This window comes from Pocillopora verrucosa, chromosome 6 (genome assembly GCF_036669915.1).
Source record: "Pocillopora verrucosa isolate sample1 chromosome 6, ASM3666991v2, whole genome shotgun sequence".
In the NCBI taxonomy this organism is placed as follows: domain Eukaryota; kingdom Metazoa; phylum Cnidaria; class Anthozoa; order Scleractinia; family Pocilloporidae; genus Pocillopora; species Pocillopora verrucosa.
The window spans coordinates 19,882,051-19,897,535 of record NC_089317.1 but is presented as its reverse complement, the minus strand read 5'-3'; the positions used below and the strand labels follow the sequence as shown (position 1 = coordinate 19,897,535).

Sequence of the window (15,485 nt, the reverse complement as noted above, 5' to 3'; positions counted from 1 at the left end):
GGCAGTAGCCACAAAAATGAGGAACTCCAAGCTGCGGGTAATCCCCTGTGGCATTTCGATGGCTAATCCAATGGTCCATTTTGCAGTTGCGTGATCGGTTGCCAAGCCTTTGAACAGAAGTGAGGCTAAAGGTGACCTTGTTATGTTACAAACTTTGCTGCTTTCGTCTGATGAAATACAATTTCACTATCCTCGGGACCGCAATCCAAATTTTCAAGGAGGGAAAAGTAACAAATCTTGCAATCTGATTGGTTCTTAACACGTTATGGGTCCACGGTCAATACTCACCGGATCTAAAATATCGCTTACTGACTCTTCTCCCCGAGGGAGTCACCTCGAATTCGAGGTTGCTTCACAGCACAGGTTTACGCACGGTCTGTGCTACTACGCGTGCCTGCACGGGCTTTAAATCAGACAAACAAACACTGAGGAAAAACGTTCGTCGCCCGTTTCCCTCCGCTTTCATAGTGCACCCTTCAAATCCCAGCATGAAAAAACGAGTTACTGGTTCAGTGTGGTCAGTTAAAATTCATTCTCTTAACTTCTACGATAAGCATTATTTCACAGCATCCACTGACGGGAAACACTGCAGTAAAATGGATCAAATCACCTCAACAACCTATTTGGTAAAATGCTCTTTTTAATAACAAAATCTAAACGTTTACGTCTTTATAACACTTCTGAAAAACTGCAAACAAATAAGTAACGGTCTTAAAAACAAAACTAGAAAAGTAGCTTTAACATAGGGTGTGTAAATAGTTGACACTGGAAAAATTACAATGTAACAACTGAAGAAAGACTGACGTGTTACCTTTTTCCCGGTTTTTTACAATCTCTTTGTAAACTGCTAAAAACCACAACAATCTGAGTTGCATTCTCAGCTTTCCCTCAAGTTGCAGTGGTACTTTCCTTAAATTGAACTACTCTTCATTACATTTTTAACAATAGGTAACAACTGAAAATCCCAAAATTTAGTTTCTTTCCTCTTGGAGGAGACTTAATCACTATTTCTACCAAGCCTGTATATTCCGGCTGACTTACATTAAACTACACAGAAGCAGTGTTCACTCTTATTGATACGTCCTGATTATAACTGCGTGTCAAAGAAAAAAAATAACAAACAAACAAAAACAAGTGATATCGTATCACCCGGTGACTGAAACTAACGATAGCGCTTTTTGAAAACACTTCGGGGAAACCTATTCTTCTGGTATCTTCAAAACTATGAGTCCCATTTTTGTGCATTGGCTTTTATCTACAGGGTAACGCGAAAACTGTTATCTACCCACGTTTTCTTTCTTTATCTTAGTCGCTTGGTTTACTTTATTATGCTAGTCTTAGATAAAAATAAGGCAGCGTTTTTTCTCCTTTGTCATGGAACGAATCATAATTCAAACTACACTTCGAATTAAGTGCAATCCTTGAATTGCCAGTAGATGGAATGCAACCCAACGCCCGAAATACGCCTCACTTGTCGTTAAAAACTTCCCTATCGCTAGGGCGCACGCGAAAATCGGCATCCCCAAGTTTTTTAAACTCTAGGTTACGACGATGAAATTCCTTGAAAAATGTTTAGGGAGCATTTTATCGCCTGAGGGGGTTGAGCTGATCACATGGGTTTTTTTTTTTGGGGGGGGGGGGGACAGAGGGGCGTCAGTCGTCGCTAACAGATTTCAAAGGGGGACAACAAAAATTGACTGCCAGTGAAGGGGGATCTTTAAAATACTTAATAGCCTAAGAGGGGGACCAGATAAAACCCCCACCCCCAGGGGATAAAGAATGACCGGTTCCTTAGCCCTTTAACTCCCATGCGTGACCAAGAAAGAACTTCTCCATACAAGATCAATACGATATCAAGAAGACAAGTAATGAGAATAAAGAAAAACATCAATTAAGGATTAGTAGTTGATCAAATACCAAATTCTCGAAACTAACATCACAAGAACTGTATGGCAGACAGTAAGGAGAATTACTAATGAGATCTTGGGAGTGAAAGGGTTGAACATCCACTCGTGGGTGGAGATGAGATTACGTATGCTGCAGCGCCGTTTTACGTCTAAATACGATAGTTTCAAAATAGATTACAACACTACCACGTACATCTAACGAAGGTTTCTGTCTTAATGTTCCCACTCGACTACGTTTTGAATTGTTATAATGCAAGGCATTTTCGGGTTGCATTTCACTGATGATACCCTAGTTATGAAAAAACAACCCAATCATGTCCAACATTACACTGGCGAACAACTGATCACACGTGGAGTATTGCGCAAGTGCGATTTTCTCTTCGCCTCTTAGACAAACTCTTCCTGGGCTAAAAAATGAAAACATTACCAATGCAGCTGTTGCCGAGAACGAAGTTCGAGCTACGGAGTGGGAACAACGAATTTAAGGTCTCTATAAAACTATGCACAAATGGGAACAATCCAGATCAGCTAACCGGCGGTCTAGGCTGTCACTAATGGTTCGTCGTCGGAGAATCCCTGGATAAAGGGTACGTCTTCGTCTAGAGGGTAAAAAAAGTAATCTACAATCAGAACGTAGTCTGTAAAAGTGCAAACAAGAGTGACTAGTACAACTGTGGGAGCTTACCCTAGTTTCTGTTGCATAAAGCGACAGGGAGTATTGCTACTCTACCCTGGATGGGACGCTAGTCCATCTCAGGTCCACCCTTTTGACTCCCCCTTCCTTCTTGCAAACATTTCGTTAGGCTTCCCTGACAGCTCGCCCCGGTACCCATTTATACTCCTGAGTGGAGAGAGCCTAGGCACTGAGAGAGCAAAGTGTCTTCCCAATAAACAGGACCGCAACCACTCATTCGGGGGTCCAGCCCGCTAAACTGATGGCCACAGCCTCTGGAAGTTCTTCATCAATCCCTTATCCTGGGAAACTTCTAAAAAATGACCAAAAAAGGGAGGACTCCTCCCTTTATTTCACGACAAAAGCAGTCGTGATAATGATAGAGTTGACCCTTTTCACTGCAACATCTAAGAGCATATTCTCATTTCTGTTCTCTGTATAATTCCTTTGGTACTGGCAAGGAAAACTTGATTAACAATCAAAGCTTCTCAGATTGGAGATAATTTCCTTTCTTCTCGTTATCTTAATGAATGACTCCAGCAGTATTATTGAACGGAGAAAATAGTTTACGGTCACTCTTAAGATTTAAAGGGTTAACCCCTCTCAGAAACATGCCATCTGTTTGTCTCAAGTCACCGTTAAATACACTGAAGTGTCCTTCGATCAGTACCTGAATGAAATGTGACTCCACCCTCGTCATCAATGGTCCTCCTTGTCATAAGAGCGAACATTGAGCGCTCCAGTCGACGCGACTTACGAACGAAGTAAGTCATGACCAAGACGAGGATCAGTCCAACCACAGCGACAGGTACCGCCCATATCACGGGACTCATACCTTTCTTCTCCCCCCCCGTTTGTTTTCCAGCGGATGGAGGGGAGGCGGTAGCTGGAATATAACCTAAAACAGAGTCGACGGTGAGTTTAAACAATGCTGCTGAAGAGAAGGAGTACGATAAATGCAATACGATACCGCATTTAGTCGAATAAGATCTACAACGTTTAATGCATATAGAGCTGCAACTGGTATTGGCTTTAAGAATTCTTTGACATTTCCTTAAAAGAAAAAAACCAAGATTTGAATTCGGGTGTACTTAACCGGCAAGTACACATAAGGAGATTCTTTGGCAAAGTTCTACTTTCTTAAAAGCTATTGAGGTCTTTTTTTATAATTTACGTTGCGAAAGCGTCAAGATTCCAGCAATAATAAATTCTTATCAGTCAAGAGAACAGACAAATTCGGTTAGCGAGAGCTACCTGTTTCCATTCTGGCAAAATTCTTTTGGGAGGCAGGGGAGGATGGTTACAATTGTGAAGTTTGTCAAAAGTGGCTAAGTACAGTGAGGCATGTACGCAAAAAACACTTGTAACCTCCCAAATGAATTTCACACGAACTTACTTAGATGAAAACAAGGAAGTAAAAAAAACAGTTGATTTCAGATCCTGATTAAAATCAAAGCCAAAAATTGATGAAGAAACCATACTAAAAGGAAGCAATACTCACCTTCACCTTTGCCAAGACGAGCACGCAACATGGCTGTTGCACCAAAGCCACAGGGCACGATGACACGGATTTCGAAAACATATTCCTTTCCAGCTTTCAATTCATTATCCTCACGATCACACACAGAATAATTCTGAGTTTCTTTTGACATCTTGGTGACCTCTACGAAATTCTTTAACGCATCTGTGGTCCGCACCGCAATTTGATAACCCGTCCACTGAAACAGATAATATTAACATAAGTATCAAACTTTGGGTTACACTCCGGGGTTGATAATCCAACACACTTTTTTTTTTTGCAGATTTATTTAACTCGTGCGACCGACTTCGCGAAAAGGAGGGACTACTCTTTATTTGACTTCGCTCGAAGTTTTCAGTTTTTCAGCAAAAAACTCAAAATTAATAATTTTGCGCAGACTGTTCCTTAAATGTCTAAGTGCGTTAGGACATTAGCAATAATTAAAAAAGCGATTATTTATACAGGCTATTTATCGTTACTCAATGGCATTTTTAGCCATCAGAGTTCAGCCTTGGAAGGACAACACCTCACTTAACAGAGTAAAAATAGATTATGAGTCGAGCAGCACCATTATTGGGAAGATACTCAGCTCATCAAAAGGTATTGTAAGTGTTTAGAGGGGGCATTTCTTGGGGCAGTTTCACAATACCTGTGCACTAGAAGAATCGTTTTCCTTAGGGGGGGCCCACTTCATCACGGAACATTTCGCCGCCACCATATCATCCCTGTGAGTACTATTATCCCTGTGAGTATCACTAGACGTGACTGAAAAGTTCTCTACTTTTCCAACAGGTGGTGCGATTTCTAGCGTATGGCTGCTCTCTTGGGTCAGCACATTGGCCGTGGTTTGTGCTCTAACAGTAAACCTGTACTTGTTTCCACACTGGAGGGTTTGGGCGTATTTGGTATCTTTCAACTGTGTTCTGATTGTTGTAAATGAAACGCAGTCTGGACAATCAATAATTAAGATGTAAAACTGAAAGAAAAAAATAAATAGGGGACCAGTTGTCATTTATCGCCTTAGGAAGGTCGGGGATTTTTTTTGGGGGGGGGGAGAAAGAGGAATCACACGGTTTTCAGGAGTGAACGGAGGGGAGATCAGTCGTCGCTAACAGAGTATGAAAGGGGGACTATAGAAAACCGACTGCCAATGTGGAGGAATTACACGAATACTATAGACTAAGAGGGGGGGGGGGGGGAGGGAAATTAGGTAAATTGTATCGTGACAAAACCAATAGACTTTTGGAATTATTGTGAATATTCAGGTCGCTTTTTCTTCAAAACCAAAACAGGATGTCATGGATACTTAACGCACAGCTTTTTTCGATTACTTCGGGATCACATCGTAAGTACAATAACGACCTCGTTTTCTGACGACGTCAGAATAAGCTACTCTGGAGACCAAGCACTGTTGTATTCCTTGATTTAACCCTTTCATTTCCAAGTTTATCACAGATCAATTATCAGCTCTTTCCACCCTACATTTTTCATAATTTGTTCTGAGCTCATCATCAGTATGCATATACTGTTTTCCATACATTTCCAAAGAGGCTGACAAGGAAAATTTGTTTTACAGTCAAGAGCTGCTTAAGTTGGTGATCATCTCCTCTATTCCCATAACTTTCATGTTTGATTCAGGGATGATATAGTAAGGAGAAATTAGATGCTGGTCACTCTTAGGGGCTAAAGGGTTACTACAAACCTTAACCAACGTGTTGATTGGGGCGTTCCATGACAGATGCACAAGGGTCTTCTTTTTTGGATCAATTACAGCTTTCAAACTTCTCACAGGTCGTAAATTGGACCCAATAAGAACCGTTGTCTGAGCTTGAGTTCCATATCCATATGATGCAAGAGCTCTGTTCCAAAGTGTGTATTGTTGACCTTTATCCACATATATGCTGACCGAGGTTTGATTTATAGATCTGATGGATTTGTATACGATATGTCCATAAAGACAATCGTCACACCTGTATTTGAAGTCGTAGAGCTACCAAAAACAAAATTAAATCACACAACAGTGACTCTTAGAGCCTTGTAACTGACAAGTGATTATTTTAAAGGCTCAGGCCATCATTTTAGATGAGCCTATGAAGGCTAAATAAACACTGATAAAAATAGTGCTAAGAAAGCGTTCAGTGAGTGTATGAAAACCAAATTAACGTCAAAATGGCTAATAAGAACAAAGATTTCAGTCGTCATTAGCCAATGGGAACTCTGAGCTAAAAATTGGCAAACTGCTTAAAGCGCGGGAAAACGCCAACAACCGAGTGGCCAATAAGAACAAAGATTTCAGTCGTCATTAGCCAATGGGAACTCTGAGCTAAAAATTGGCAAACTGCTTAAAGCGTGGGAAAACGCCAACAGCCGAGTGGCCAATAAGAACAAAGATTTCAGTCGTCATTAGCCAATGGGAACTTTGGGCTAAAAATTGGCAAACTGCTTAAAGCGCGGGAAAACGCCAACAACCGAGTGGTCAATAAGAACAAAGATTTCAGTCGTCATTAGCCAATGGGAACTCTGAGCTAAAAATTGGCAAACTGCTTAAAGCGCGGGAAAACGCCAACAACCGAGTCGCGATAAATTTAGCTTTTCATATTATTGGTTGAGGGAGAGAGGTGCGAACTTTATGGGAAAATCACAGCTAAGTGCAGCAAAACTAGAGAAATCCTAGATTACTTTCGAGAATCAGTATAAAATTGCTGTAGATGTTATTCTTCGGCAAAGAGGAAAAGCAATCGAGATTAATTCGCTGAGATGGATAGAGTCCAAACGCAGTTCCTACCTTCAAAAAAACACGAGCTTACGCAAGTTTAAAATGATTCTGCATTCTCACTTTATCCTCACCGTGTTGACGATTGTTATGATTGGCTGTTAAGATAACTTTGGTTTAAGCCAATCAGGAGAAAGAGAAATTTCCTTGGGACCTAATGAGGACTCAAAGTGCCTGAAACGTAGGTAACTAAGATCAACCAAATCTGACCAGCGTCGACTGCATTTAATTGGTTGAGGGTGACGCAAAGTTTTTAGACCAATCACAGAGCGAATTAAAGTAAAAACGATGCAATATTGTGTTACTTTCGTTACTCAGTTTTAAATACCCTAAAAAATTCAATCGAAAAGCGCTAAGATTCAGTTTGTTATCACTTACATAGAATCGAGATGGATCGAAGCCCGTGGGACGGGACCAGTGACACTCAAGACGAGTACCATTTGACGCGCTTTCAGCCCAACAAGTAAAATTTCCAATGGATGCAGTAAAATCAGGCATAGTGACAGCTAAGGAATAGGGCTTTCCTTTCCCTCGTGAAGGGATGGTCGGTGTGATTTTGAACATGTAAGTTACTCCAAAGGATGTCATATTCAGCTTTGCGGAGGTTGTATTCACAACGATGCTGTTCCAAGCGTAGAACCAATAACAGAAACCCCTTCCTGATCCTGATGAGCAGCGCCACTCCACTTCATATTGCTATCGGATAAAACAGATAGAGAGAGGAGTAAGACTGTGTTGCGTTTCCTCATTGGTTTTGTTAACCCTTTACACCCTTCCATCCATACTCTCCTCGATACATTTTCTTAAGGGCTTTAGTTTTGATAAATTCCTTTATTATAGTGACATTAATGCTTGATTCATGAGTGATAATGCAAGGAAAAATTATATACTATCCTCTTTTAGGGGTCACAGGGTTAAGAAGCAGACATAAGCGCACACCAACTATCGCAGAAGCACTAAAGTGTTGATTCCATGTGCCTCTCGATAAGACGTTACAAAACGTGGAAAAAGAGAAAAACTCACAACCAACACAATAAATACAGTACAAGCGTTCGTCAAACGATACTGATTACAATCTTAATCATGTAGGAGACCGGGGCCGAGAATAGATAAGATTTAAGATTGACAGATTGGGGCATGTTAGCGCAATCATGCGTATTTTCATCGTGAGTTTGCAAAGAAGTGAGGGAATAAATCGGTCGTGTTTAAAAAACTTGTGAGTAGTACCTTGTACTAAACTTTTACTGCTAATGGAGGCATTCCCAGCAACCATCATCTTAATAGTGATAAACAATGATAATTATAATCCAAAACCAAAGGAACCAAAAGCGAAAACAAAGAACAAAGCATGCACTCACTATTTTGTCTCCAGGCCTAACCGACCATGGCCGCCTCCAGGTCAGATATACTTCTAATCCGTGATTGCCGCCCGTCCGCGTTCCGCGACCATTCCACACCACCAGACTAAGAGGTGGCACTATGACTTGAATGCTGGACGCTCTCCCTTTTCCATAGGCTGTGTAAGCTTGAACATAAAAAGTGTACGTGTAGCCAGCGAGCACCTGTGTCATGAACTGAGTTGCATTACCCGTGGAATTAGTTGAGTTGGTATGCCAGCAATATGAGTAGTCTCCGATTTCACACCAGCTGATTTCATAGACCTGTAAAACATAGACAGAGCAGTATCTAAGAAGAATGGTCAGTCGCACCTCGCCCTATGAACTTTCCGCGACAACAGCCAGCGTTCAAATTTTCTCCGTATCCATCAACGGATACCTCTGAAAAAGGGACACATGTACCAAAATCCTATTTAGCGTGGACACTACGAGAGGTTTTAATAAGGATTGCTCCTATTTTAAGAAAAACTACTAGCCAAAAGACTGAAAGGCTGTTATCATTGCGCAAATTACAAGAACCTGTACTAAAATTCTGTCATAGAATAAGCGACAGAGCTCCCTTAACAACTGGGCTGTTTTTACCGGAGACGATTGGCGCTAATCCAGAAATAAAAAGGAATGCATAGTTTTTATTTTTCATTTAAAACCTCACTTAAAGGCATTATGCAAAAAAAATAAAGCAAATCAAAAAATGAAACATTGACGAATCAATCGATTTTTCACTTGAAGACTTCCAAGTTTTTCAGCTAGAAGTAGTTTCACTTTTTTTTTCCGTTTGTGGGTGTATTTATAGCTAAATTTTAAGAGTTGTGAAAGGCTTTAATAAGTTTTACCAAAAGGGTGTTAACAGTTAGATTATTTGCAGTGTATATCAGTTATAAAATGTCATTTTTAATTATTTATCATCATTTAATGTTACTACTATTATCATCATCATCATCATCAACATCAATATCATCATCATCATCATCGCCATCGTCGTCGTCGTCATCGCCATTGTCATCGTCGTCCTCGCTACCGTCATCGTCGTCATCATCATCGTCATCGCTATCGTCATCATCGCCCTAGCCATCGTCATCTTCATCACCATCGTCATCGTCAATATCATTTTTAACTCGTGAATTGCGCGCATGCGCAAGAGCGAGTTGTAGATATGATGTGGGGAATGGCACTCGCTCGCTCACTCGATTCCTGTAAACTTTTTTTTCGATTTTAGGCTTTTGGCGAGTAATAAACAAACGAAATTGCGACCTTTGTTGCTAAGAATAGTGGTGGGGTGAAAAATAAGCCAATGATAATCTTAGAAGAGTTTATTTTTTTTCGTTTTCGTTTCAACAAGCGGCGCCAGCGACTAGCAGGCGTGTGTGAGGATTCACACTGAAATAAGAGAACAACCTTCGTTTTTCATAAAATTATGATTTACAATCCTTGAACTTGAAAACAATCCGAAGATTCAATGAAAATATCACTTACAACGAAGCGCTCCGAGTTTACAAGCGTTCAAAAGCTTTTTCTGTGATGGCGTGAGATTGAGGACAAAATCGATCGTTACATTTCGTAACGTGTGTTTTTTCTGAAGCAACAAGAGGTGCCAGCGACAGACAAAATTACAGGTTAACACGAAAGTAAAATAACACCTAAACAAATAATTTTGGCTACTGATTTTCAGTGAATTTTTAAAGAACAATTTTCTTTCAAAGTTTCAAGACAATTTGAAGATTCAAAATAAATATCACGTACTAAAATGCGAAAGTTATACACCACAAAATTGATAAATAGGCCTGAAATGAAAATCTATCTTGTTCTTGATTATACGTTGCCTAGCACGTGACAAAAATCTACCCAGGTGGAAATCCAAAATGACGGTGGCAGTCTGGGCTTTGTTATATCTCTCAAAACTCGTTCCCGTTTGTCTCATTTGATAAAGAGGGAATCATTCATGTTTTCATTAAGACAGTATTGCCTTGATTTTCCAATATTTACAATGATAGACAGTAAATTTCACTTTTCACTCACATTTACTTTCAACCTTTTCTTTTGAACCAGAAACAGAAATGATATAAGTTTTAAAACACATGACACCATCCACCCTTGTCAAGTGTAACAGCATGATCATTTCAATTGTAATGCCTTCTTATCCCAATGTTACTTTGTTTCTATGCTACATAAGCGAGCACTGAACTAATGCTCGTACTCTAAATATGTCAATCAACCACAAATTTGCCTAAAATCAGATAACATTAAACATATTCCAAAAAATCATGTAAGTCATCTGTCAATTCACGAGCTTGCTCACAGAGCACTTTGATCATTTTTATTATCACTATTATGAAATTACTACTGCAGTGAACCTATATATAAACAACCTTTAAATCTTGTTTTGAACGACCCGTACCTGAACATCTTTTTTTTCCACGTCAGATGGCACATCCCAATCAAGTGTTAAATTGTTTCCCGACACAAACTGTCTCAACCTGCCAACGGCACCAAAGTTTCGGGTTATTGTGGCCGTAACAATCGAGGCTTCCCCAACGCCAAATTTAGTCACTGCTTTTACAGAGAATGTGTATTTTCGGGAGTGCTCCAACTGTTTAAACACGCACGAAGTTGTAGCAACCGTTTTTGTACCATGCTTCGTAACACACGAGGGGCATGTCCAATTCGCCTGATAGTGCTTCACAAAACAAAACAAACAAAATAATTAATAAACGAATAACCCAGTGTCATTAAGAAAGAGACAGGAGATGGAAAAAAAGCTCTTATCTGTCAAAGAGGGAGCTGGGCTAAGGTCAATTTGCTTCCCGTAAGACTCTGACCGGAGCCAAAGGTTGGGTAAAACAAGACTTTGTCAACAACGACAATTTATCATGAGGAAAAATACTCCTCATACCGAAAAGAGAAAACAAGGCAAAGTTAAGAAGAAAATCATCATTCAAAGTAGCGAGGCTCATGTCATCAGAGATGTACACCACTTGATTTTTTTCCCTAAACAGTCGATATGAAAATTATGAAAAATGTTTCCCAAGTCCCTTTTCCAAAATCACACCTGTTTTGGTACTATTACATTTAACAGAGTTCAACTTGTCATGGACTGAATAAAACTCGTCAGTGTAACTGGTACACTTATCTCCTAGATCGGGTTGTTCTAACATGGAGTTAAGAACAGCAGCTTATTACCTTTAGAGCACTATTACTGATCGTTCTTGGTGCAGACCAGAACAGTTCAACAACGTCGTTTACGACTCGTATCCTCAATGGCCTAACAGATGCCGTGAATGGGTTAGTTTTTTTGGTGGTGCTTAAACCCATGCCAAGTCGGTTGCCGTATTTGACTTTCACTTCAAAAGTGACGATGGTATCAAAAGGGAGGTATTTGAACTCATAAGTAGCTTGGTTGGTGGATCGAGTAGCAGTGTTAGTACCGGACTCCTCCCTGTACATCCTCGTCACTTGGTATCCCTGGAAAACAAAACAAGACAAACTAAGGAAAAACGAAAATCACTCATTATTCTATATAGCTACTTAGAAAAGCTGGGTGCTGTACTCAACCGTAATAAATTACACTAGTTCGGTTGACTCAATAATAAATTTGAGACACCAAAACGCTTCCTAGTTTTGATAACTATCTGATAGAAGTTCTCCCATCATAAAAGTGTTGATTGGCTATCTGTAATTTCAATGTTCATTCAGATGTGCTACACAGGCTAACAAAAGGTTGATGTTTAGTTTGGTAGGGCGAACAATATCGTAATACTCCCGACACCTTAGTCTGTTAAAATATAATTCCCTCCCTCTTTCTCGCTAAGTAGTGCAAAAGAGTGCTGGGATGTGCAAGATGGATCACAAGGATTGCAGGGGATGCTGGTAAAGATAAAGAAACTAGGAAAAAAAAAAAAAAACACTTGCGCAGAGGAGTTACAGCATCTGTAGATTAAAACTTCCCTACAGTTTTGACCACGAAAGTCATTTTTTTATTATCAACAGGGTTGCCTGGAAGTTTTACTACAGTGAGAGGGACTGGTACTTACAGTAATTTTACTAACACTCGCATTCACTGGTACCTCCCAAGTAAGAACCACACTACTGGAGTTGACAAGGCGAGCTTGAAGACTATGGACAGCGTCTGGTGAATTATAACGGAAAGTTTGTTAGATCACTATCAGTGTTACGTCAAGAAATTACATGTGTTTTTTGTGACGTTACAACTTATCCTCGATTTCATCCGCAGCTGTACCTTGTTTCGTAAAGTAACAAGCTACTTAGGAGGGTGGGGAGGGGTGGGGTGGGGGTAAAGTTGTGTGACATGGCCGAAAGGAAAATGAAAACCGTATTCGACCTGCTGGGACTAAAAAATATTGGTTCAACAAGATAAAACACAAGGATGAGGAAAAAATAAAGTAAGAATGATCAAATTTGGCCAAGGATGGAAAGCTAAAAAAAGAAAGATGGTATATTAAAGACTTGGAACATTCAAGCAAAATTTATAACGATAGACAACCTCCGACGTCACATCTCTGGATATAACAATGTCAGCAATGTTAAAAACGCCTTACCAATGAGTAAAGGCGAGAAATCGGCACCCAATGTACTTATAATGAAAACAAAAAAGGAATGATGGATTATGAAAAGGTCAAATCGACTCTATAGAGCTGTTAAGCGAACAATTACGCACTAGTTTTCGTTCGAGAGTTTGCTGCTTCACTGTGCTTTCCAAACAAGCCCACTGACACCTCAAACACGTAGACAATTTCCTGCTGCAAGTTGTTCACTACATATCTCCGAGTCATTGTGGAGCCCACAGGCCGTGAACTGACTCCAGTGGTCACCCGTCCGTAGAAAATGTAGTATCTCTGTGGAGTGGAAAAAGTAAAAAGCATTATGGGAAATGAGACTTAAGACCAAAAACAATGTCAATGTAAATTTTACTTATTTCTTTAGTTTTTGCAATAACTGGAGACATTTTCGCATGCTTATCTTCGGAAGAAATGGTCAAGACAGTTTTGGCTGAGTAAGAACATTTTTCTGCAGTTTTATTTCGTCCATGGCGATTATTTGTTTTGTTTTTGTTCTTGTTGTTTTTTTCATCTGTTACATTTTAGATCAATTTTAGTATCTGAGCAACTGCGCACCCTACCCCTCCCCTACCTAATAATAAGCCCCGACTTGTTATCAGTTGACTGTTATTGGGCTAAGGGAGGGGTAGGTGCGCAGTTGCTGAAATACTGACATTGACCTGTACTTTTGTTTGTTTAAGAACAAACATGGCCTAAATTTCATTTAGGAAGTAGTTTTTTGCGATTGTCTGCTCAAGCTCCAAAAAATTAACCATTTCACTTCAAAGATCTCCATGGGATTCTCCTTACTGTCTGTCATACAACTCCTATGATACTAGAATGAAGAATTTGGTATTGAATCAACTAATAATCCTCTTGGGTTAGACCTCGTGTAAATGAATTGGCTCTTTAAGTTATGGGAGCAGACGTCAGGTAAGAGCAGGAATAATGATATCAGCTGCTTAACCCTTTAACTCCCAAGATCTCATTAGTAATTTTCCTTACAGTCTGCTGTACAATTCATATGATGTCAGTTTGGAGCATTTGGAATTGGATCAACCAATAATTCCCTGATTGATATTTTTCTTTATTCTCATGACTAGTCTGCTTGGTATTGTAATGATATTTTAAGGAGAAAGTCTGACTTGGTCACTCGTGAAAGTTAGAAGTTTACAGTTTAGTTAGAGTTAGAGGTTAAGTCACTATTTCCAACTTACAGATGCAAATTTGACTTGTATGTTTCAGAGATAAAGATCACAGAAGACGCGAACATGAAGTTTAATCATAAGTGATGCATGAGTCCATCTTTGTAAGAATATATGATTAGACTAGTAGTAATCGGAGATTAGGGAAGTGCGTTCGGCATTTCAAAGGGGAAATATTGTTTTTTGCGATGCACAAGGCAGCATCCTTTGCGCAACGAAATTGTGACGTCATTCAAAATGGCGCTGAAAAGATGAACGGCCGGCCGATCGAACGAAAAAACACGGGTCAGCTTTCGCTTGCGTGCACAGGACACCTACGCGATCACAGGTAGCCCAGGAGATTAGGAAGCGTTCTTCCTTCGTCGAACGCAACTAAAAGTTCGTCCTAAGTGCAATAATGACCACGCCATGGTATAAGCGATGCAACAACTGAACAGAGAGATTACTAAGCTCCTATTTGGGATCCAAAAAAGTTATTGTAACTAACCACACCCTGACTGTGTCCCAGTGGTGCATTCCAAGACAGAATAATGCTTGTGTCGTTGTTCGGAGTCGCCTTTACATCTGTTGGAGGGTTCCCTAATCAAGGAAAGGAAAGAAATATCATTATATGGTAAATATAAATCGGGCGTTCTGATTGGTTCTTACTTGGTGGGGATTTTGCCATACGGACCGTTTCCAAAATAACGGTCACAAGCCGTGAATTTTTGATCGCAGAAGCCAGCACGTTCAAAATACTTTCTCGCCTCGCTTGCTCGAGCCGTAGTTGGAAATATTGGCCCTCGGTCGTTCTAGTACGGACCTCTCTGTGATCAATCCAAGCTGCCACGACCTTGGGCCAATATTCCCCAGTGCAGCCCTCGTGCTCGGTTAGAAAAAAGGTTAATATTGATGGTGCCTGATTCTTGTCGTGAGCGTGACAAGCTAGGAATTCTGCAGCTAGTTGACAACACAACGAAGGAACAGCTTCCCTTTTCTCAAACCTTTACCTCTTTGCATCGTAACATCAGTATGCGAATTTTCCACTCTGTTTTATACATTTGCTATGGAACTGACCAAGAGAATTTGTTTAACAATCAACAGCTTCTTTATATGGCGATCATTTCCTTAATTCTCATTACCTTAATGTGTGATTCAGCAGTGATGCCGTAAGGAGAAATTAGCCCCTCTCAGGGAGTTAAGGGTTACATCCTAAACGTGACTAACATTTAATTTTCCCCTCACAGTACCACTACTGAATCAAACATCATGAGAATGGAGAAAATAATCAGCACCTAAAGAGCCTCTTGATTCCTGAACAAAGTATTCCTATCAGTAACATAGAAAATGCGCCGAGAACAGTACGGAGAATGTACCCTCTGTCGCTGGGGTGTTAAGGGTTCATCCTTCTGCTTCCTAGAGTCAATCCATTGTTAAGCAAAGGGATGAACATATGACACTTACTTATACAGCTACATG

At 40.1% G+C, this 15,485-nt stretch overlaps 1 protein-coding gene across 1 annotated transcript in view; it reads right to left on the bottom strand.

Moving 5' to 3' along the window:
- Positions 1-622: 622 nt before the first annotated feature.
- Positions 623-15,485, bottom strand: part of LOC131792493 (sortilin-related receptor) — a 48,018-nt gene continuing 33,155 nt past the window's right edge. Inside the window, exons 37-48 of the mRNA XM_059109876.2 lie at positions 14,515-14,606; positions 12,942-13,119; positions 12,298-12,392; positions 11,447-11,728; positions 10,665-10,943; positions 8,231-8,533; positions 7,251-7,568; positions 5,802-6,089; positions 4,749-5,075; positions 4,082-4,298; positions 3,251-3,478; positions 623-2,506 (exon numbers count right to left, since the gene is read on the bottom strand). Coding sequence (XP_058965859.2) covers positions 2,448-2,506; positions 3,251-3,478; positions 4,082-4,298; positions 4,749-5,075; positions 5,802-6,089; positions 7,251-7,568; positions 8,231-8,533; positions 10,665-10,943; positions 11,447-11,728; positions 12,298-12,392; positions 12,942-13,119; positions 14,515-14,606 — 2,666 coding nt within the window. The 3' untranslated portion in view covers positions 623-2,447. The remainder of the gene's footprint in view (positions 2,507-3,250; positions 3,479-4,081; positions 4,299-4,748; positions 5,076-5,801; positions 6,090-7,250; positions 7,569-8,230; positions 8,534-10,664; positions 10,944-11,446; positions 11,729-12,297; positions 12,393-12,941; positions 13,120-14,514; positions 14,607-15,485) is intronic.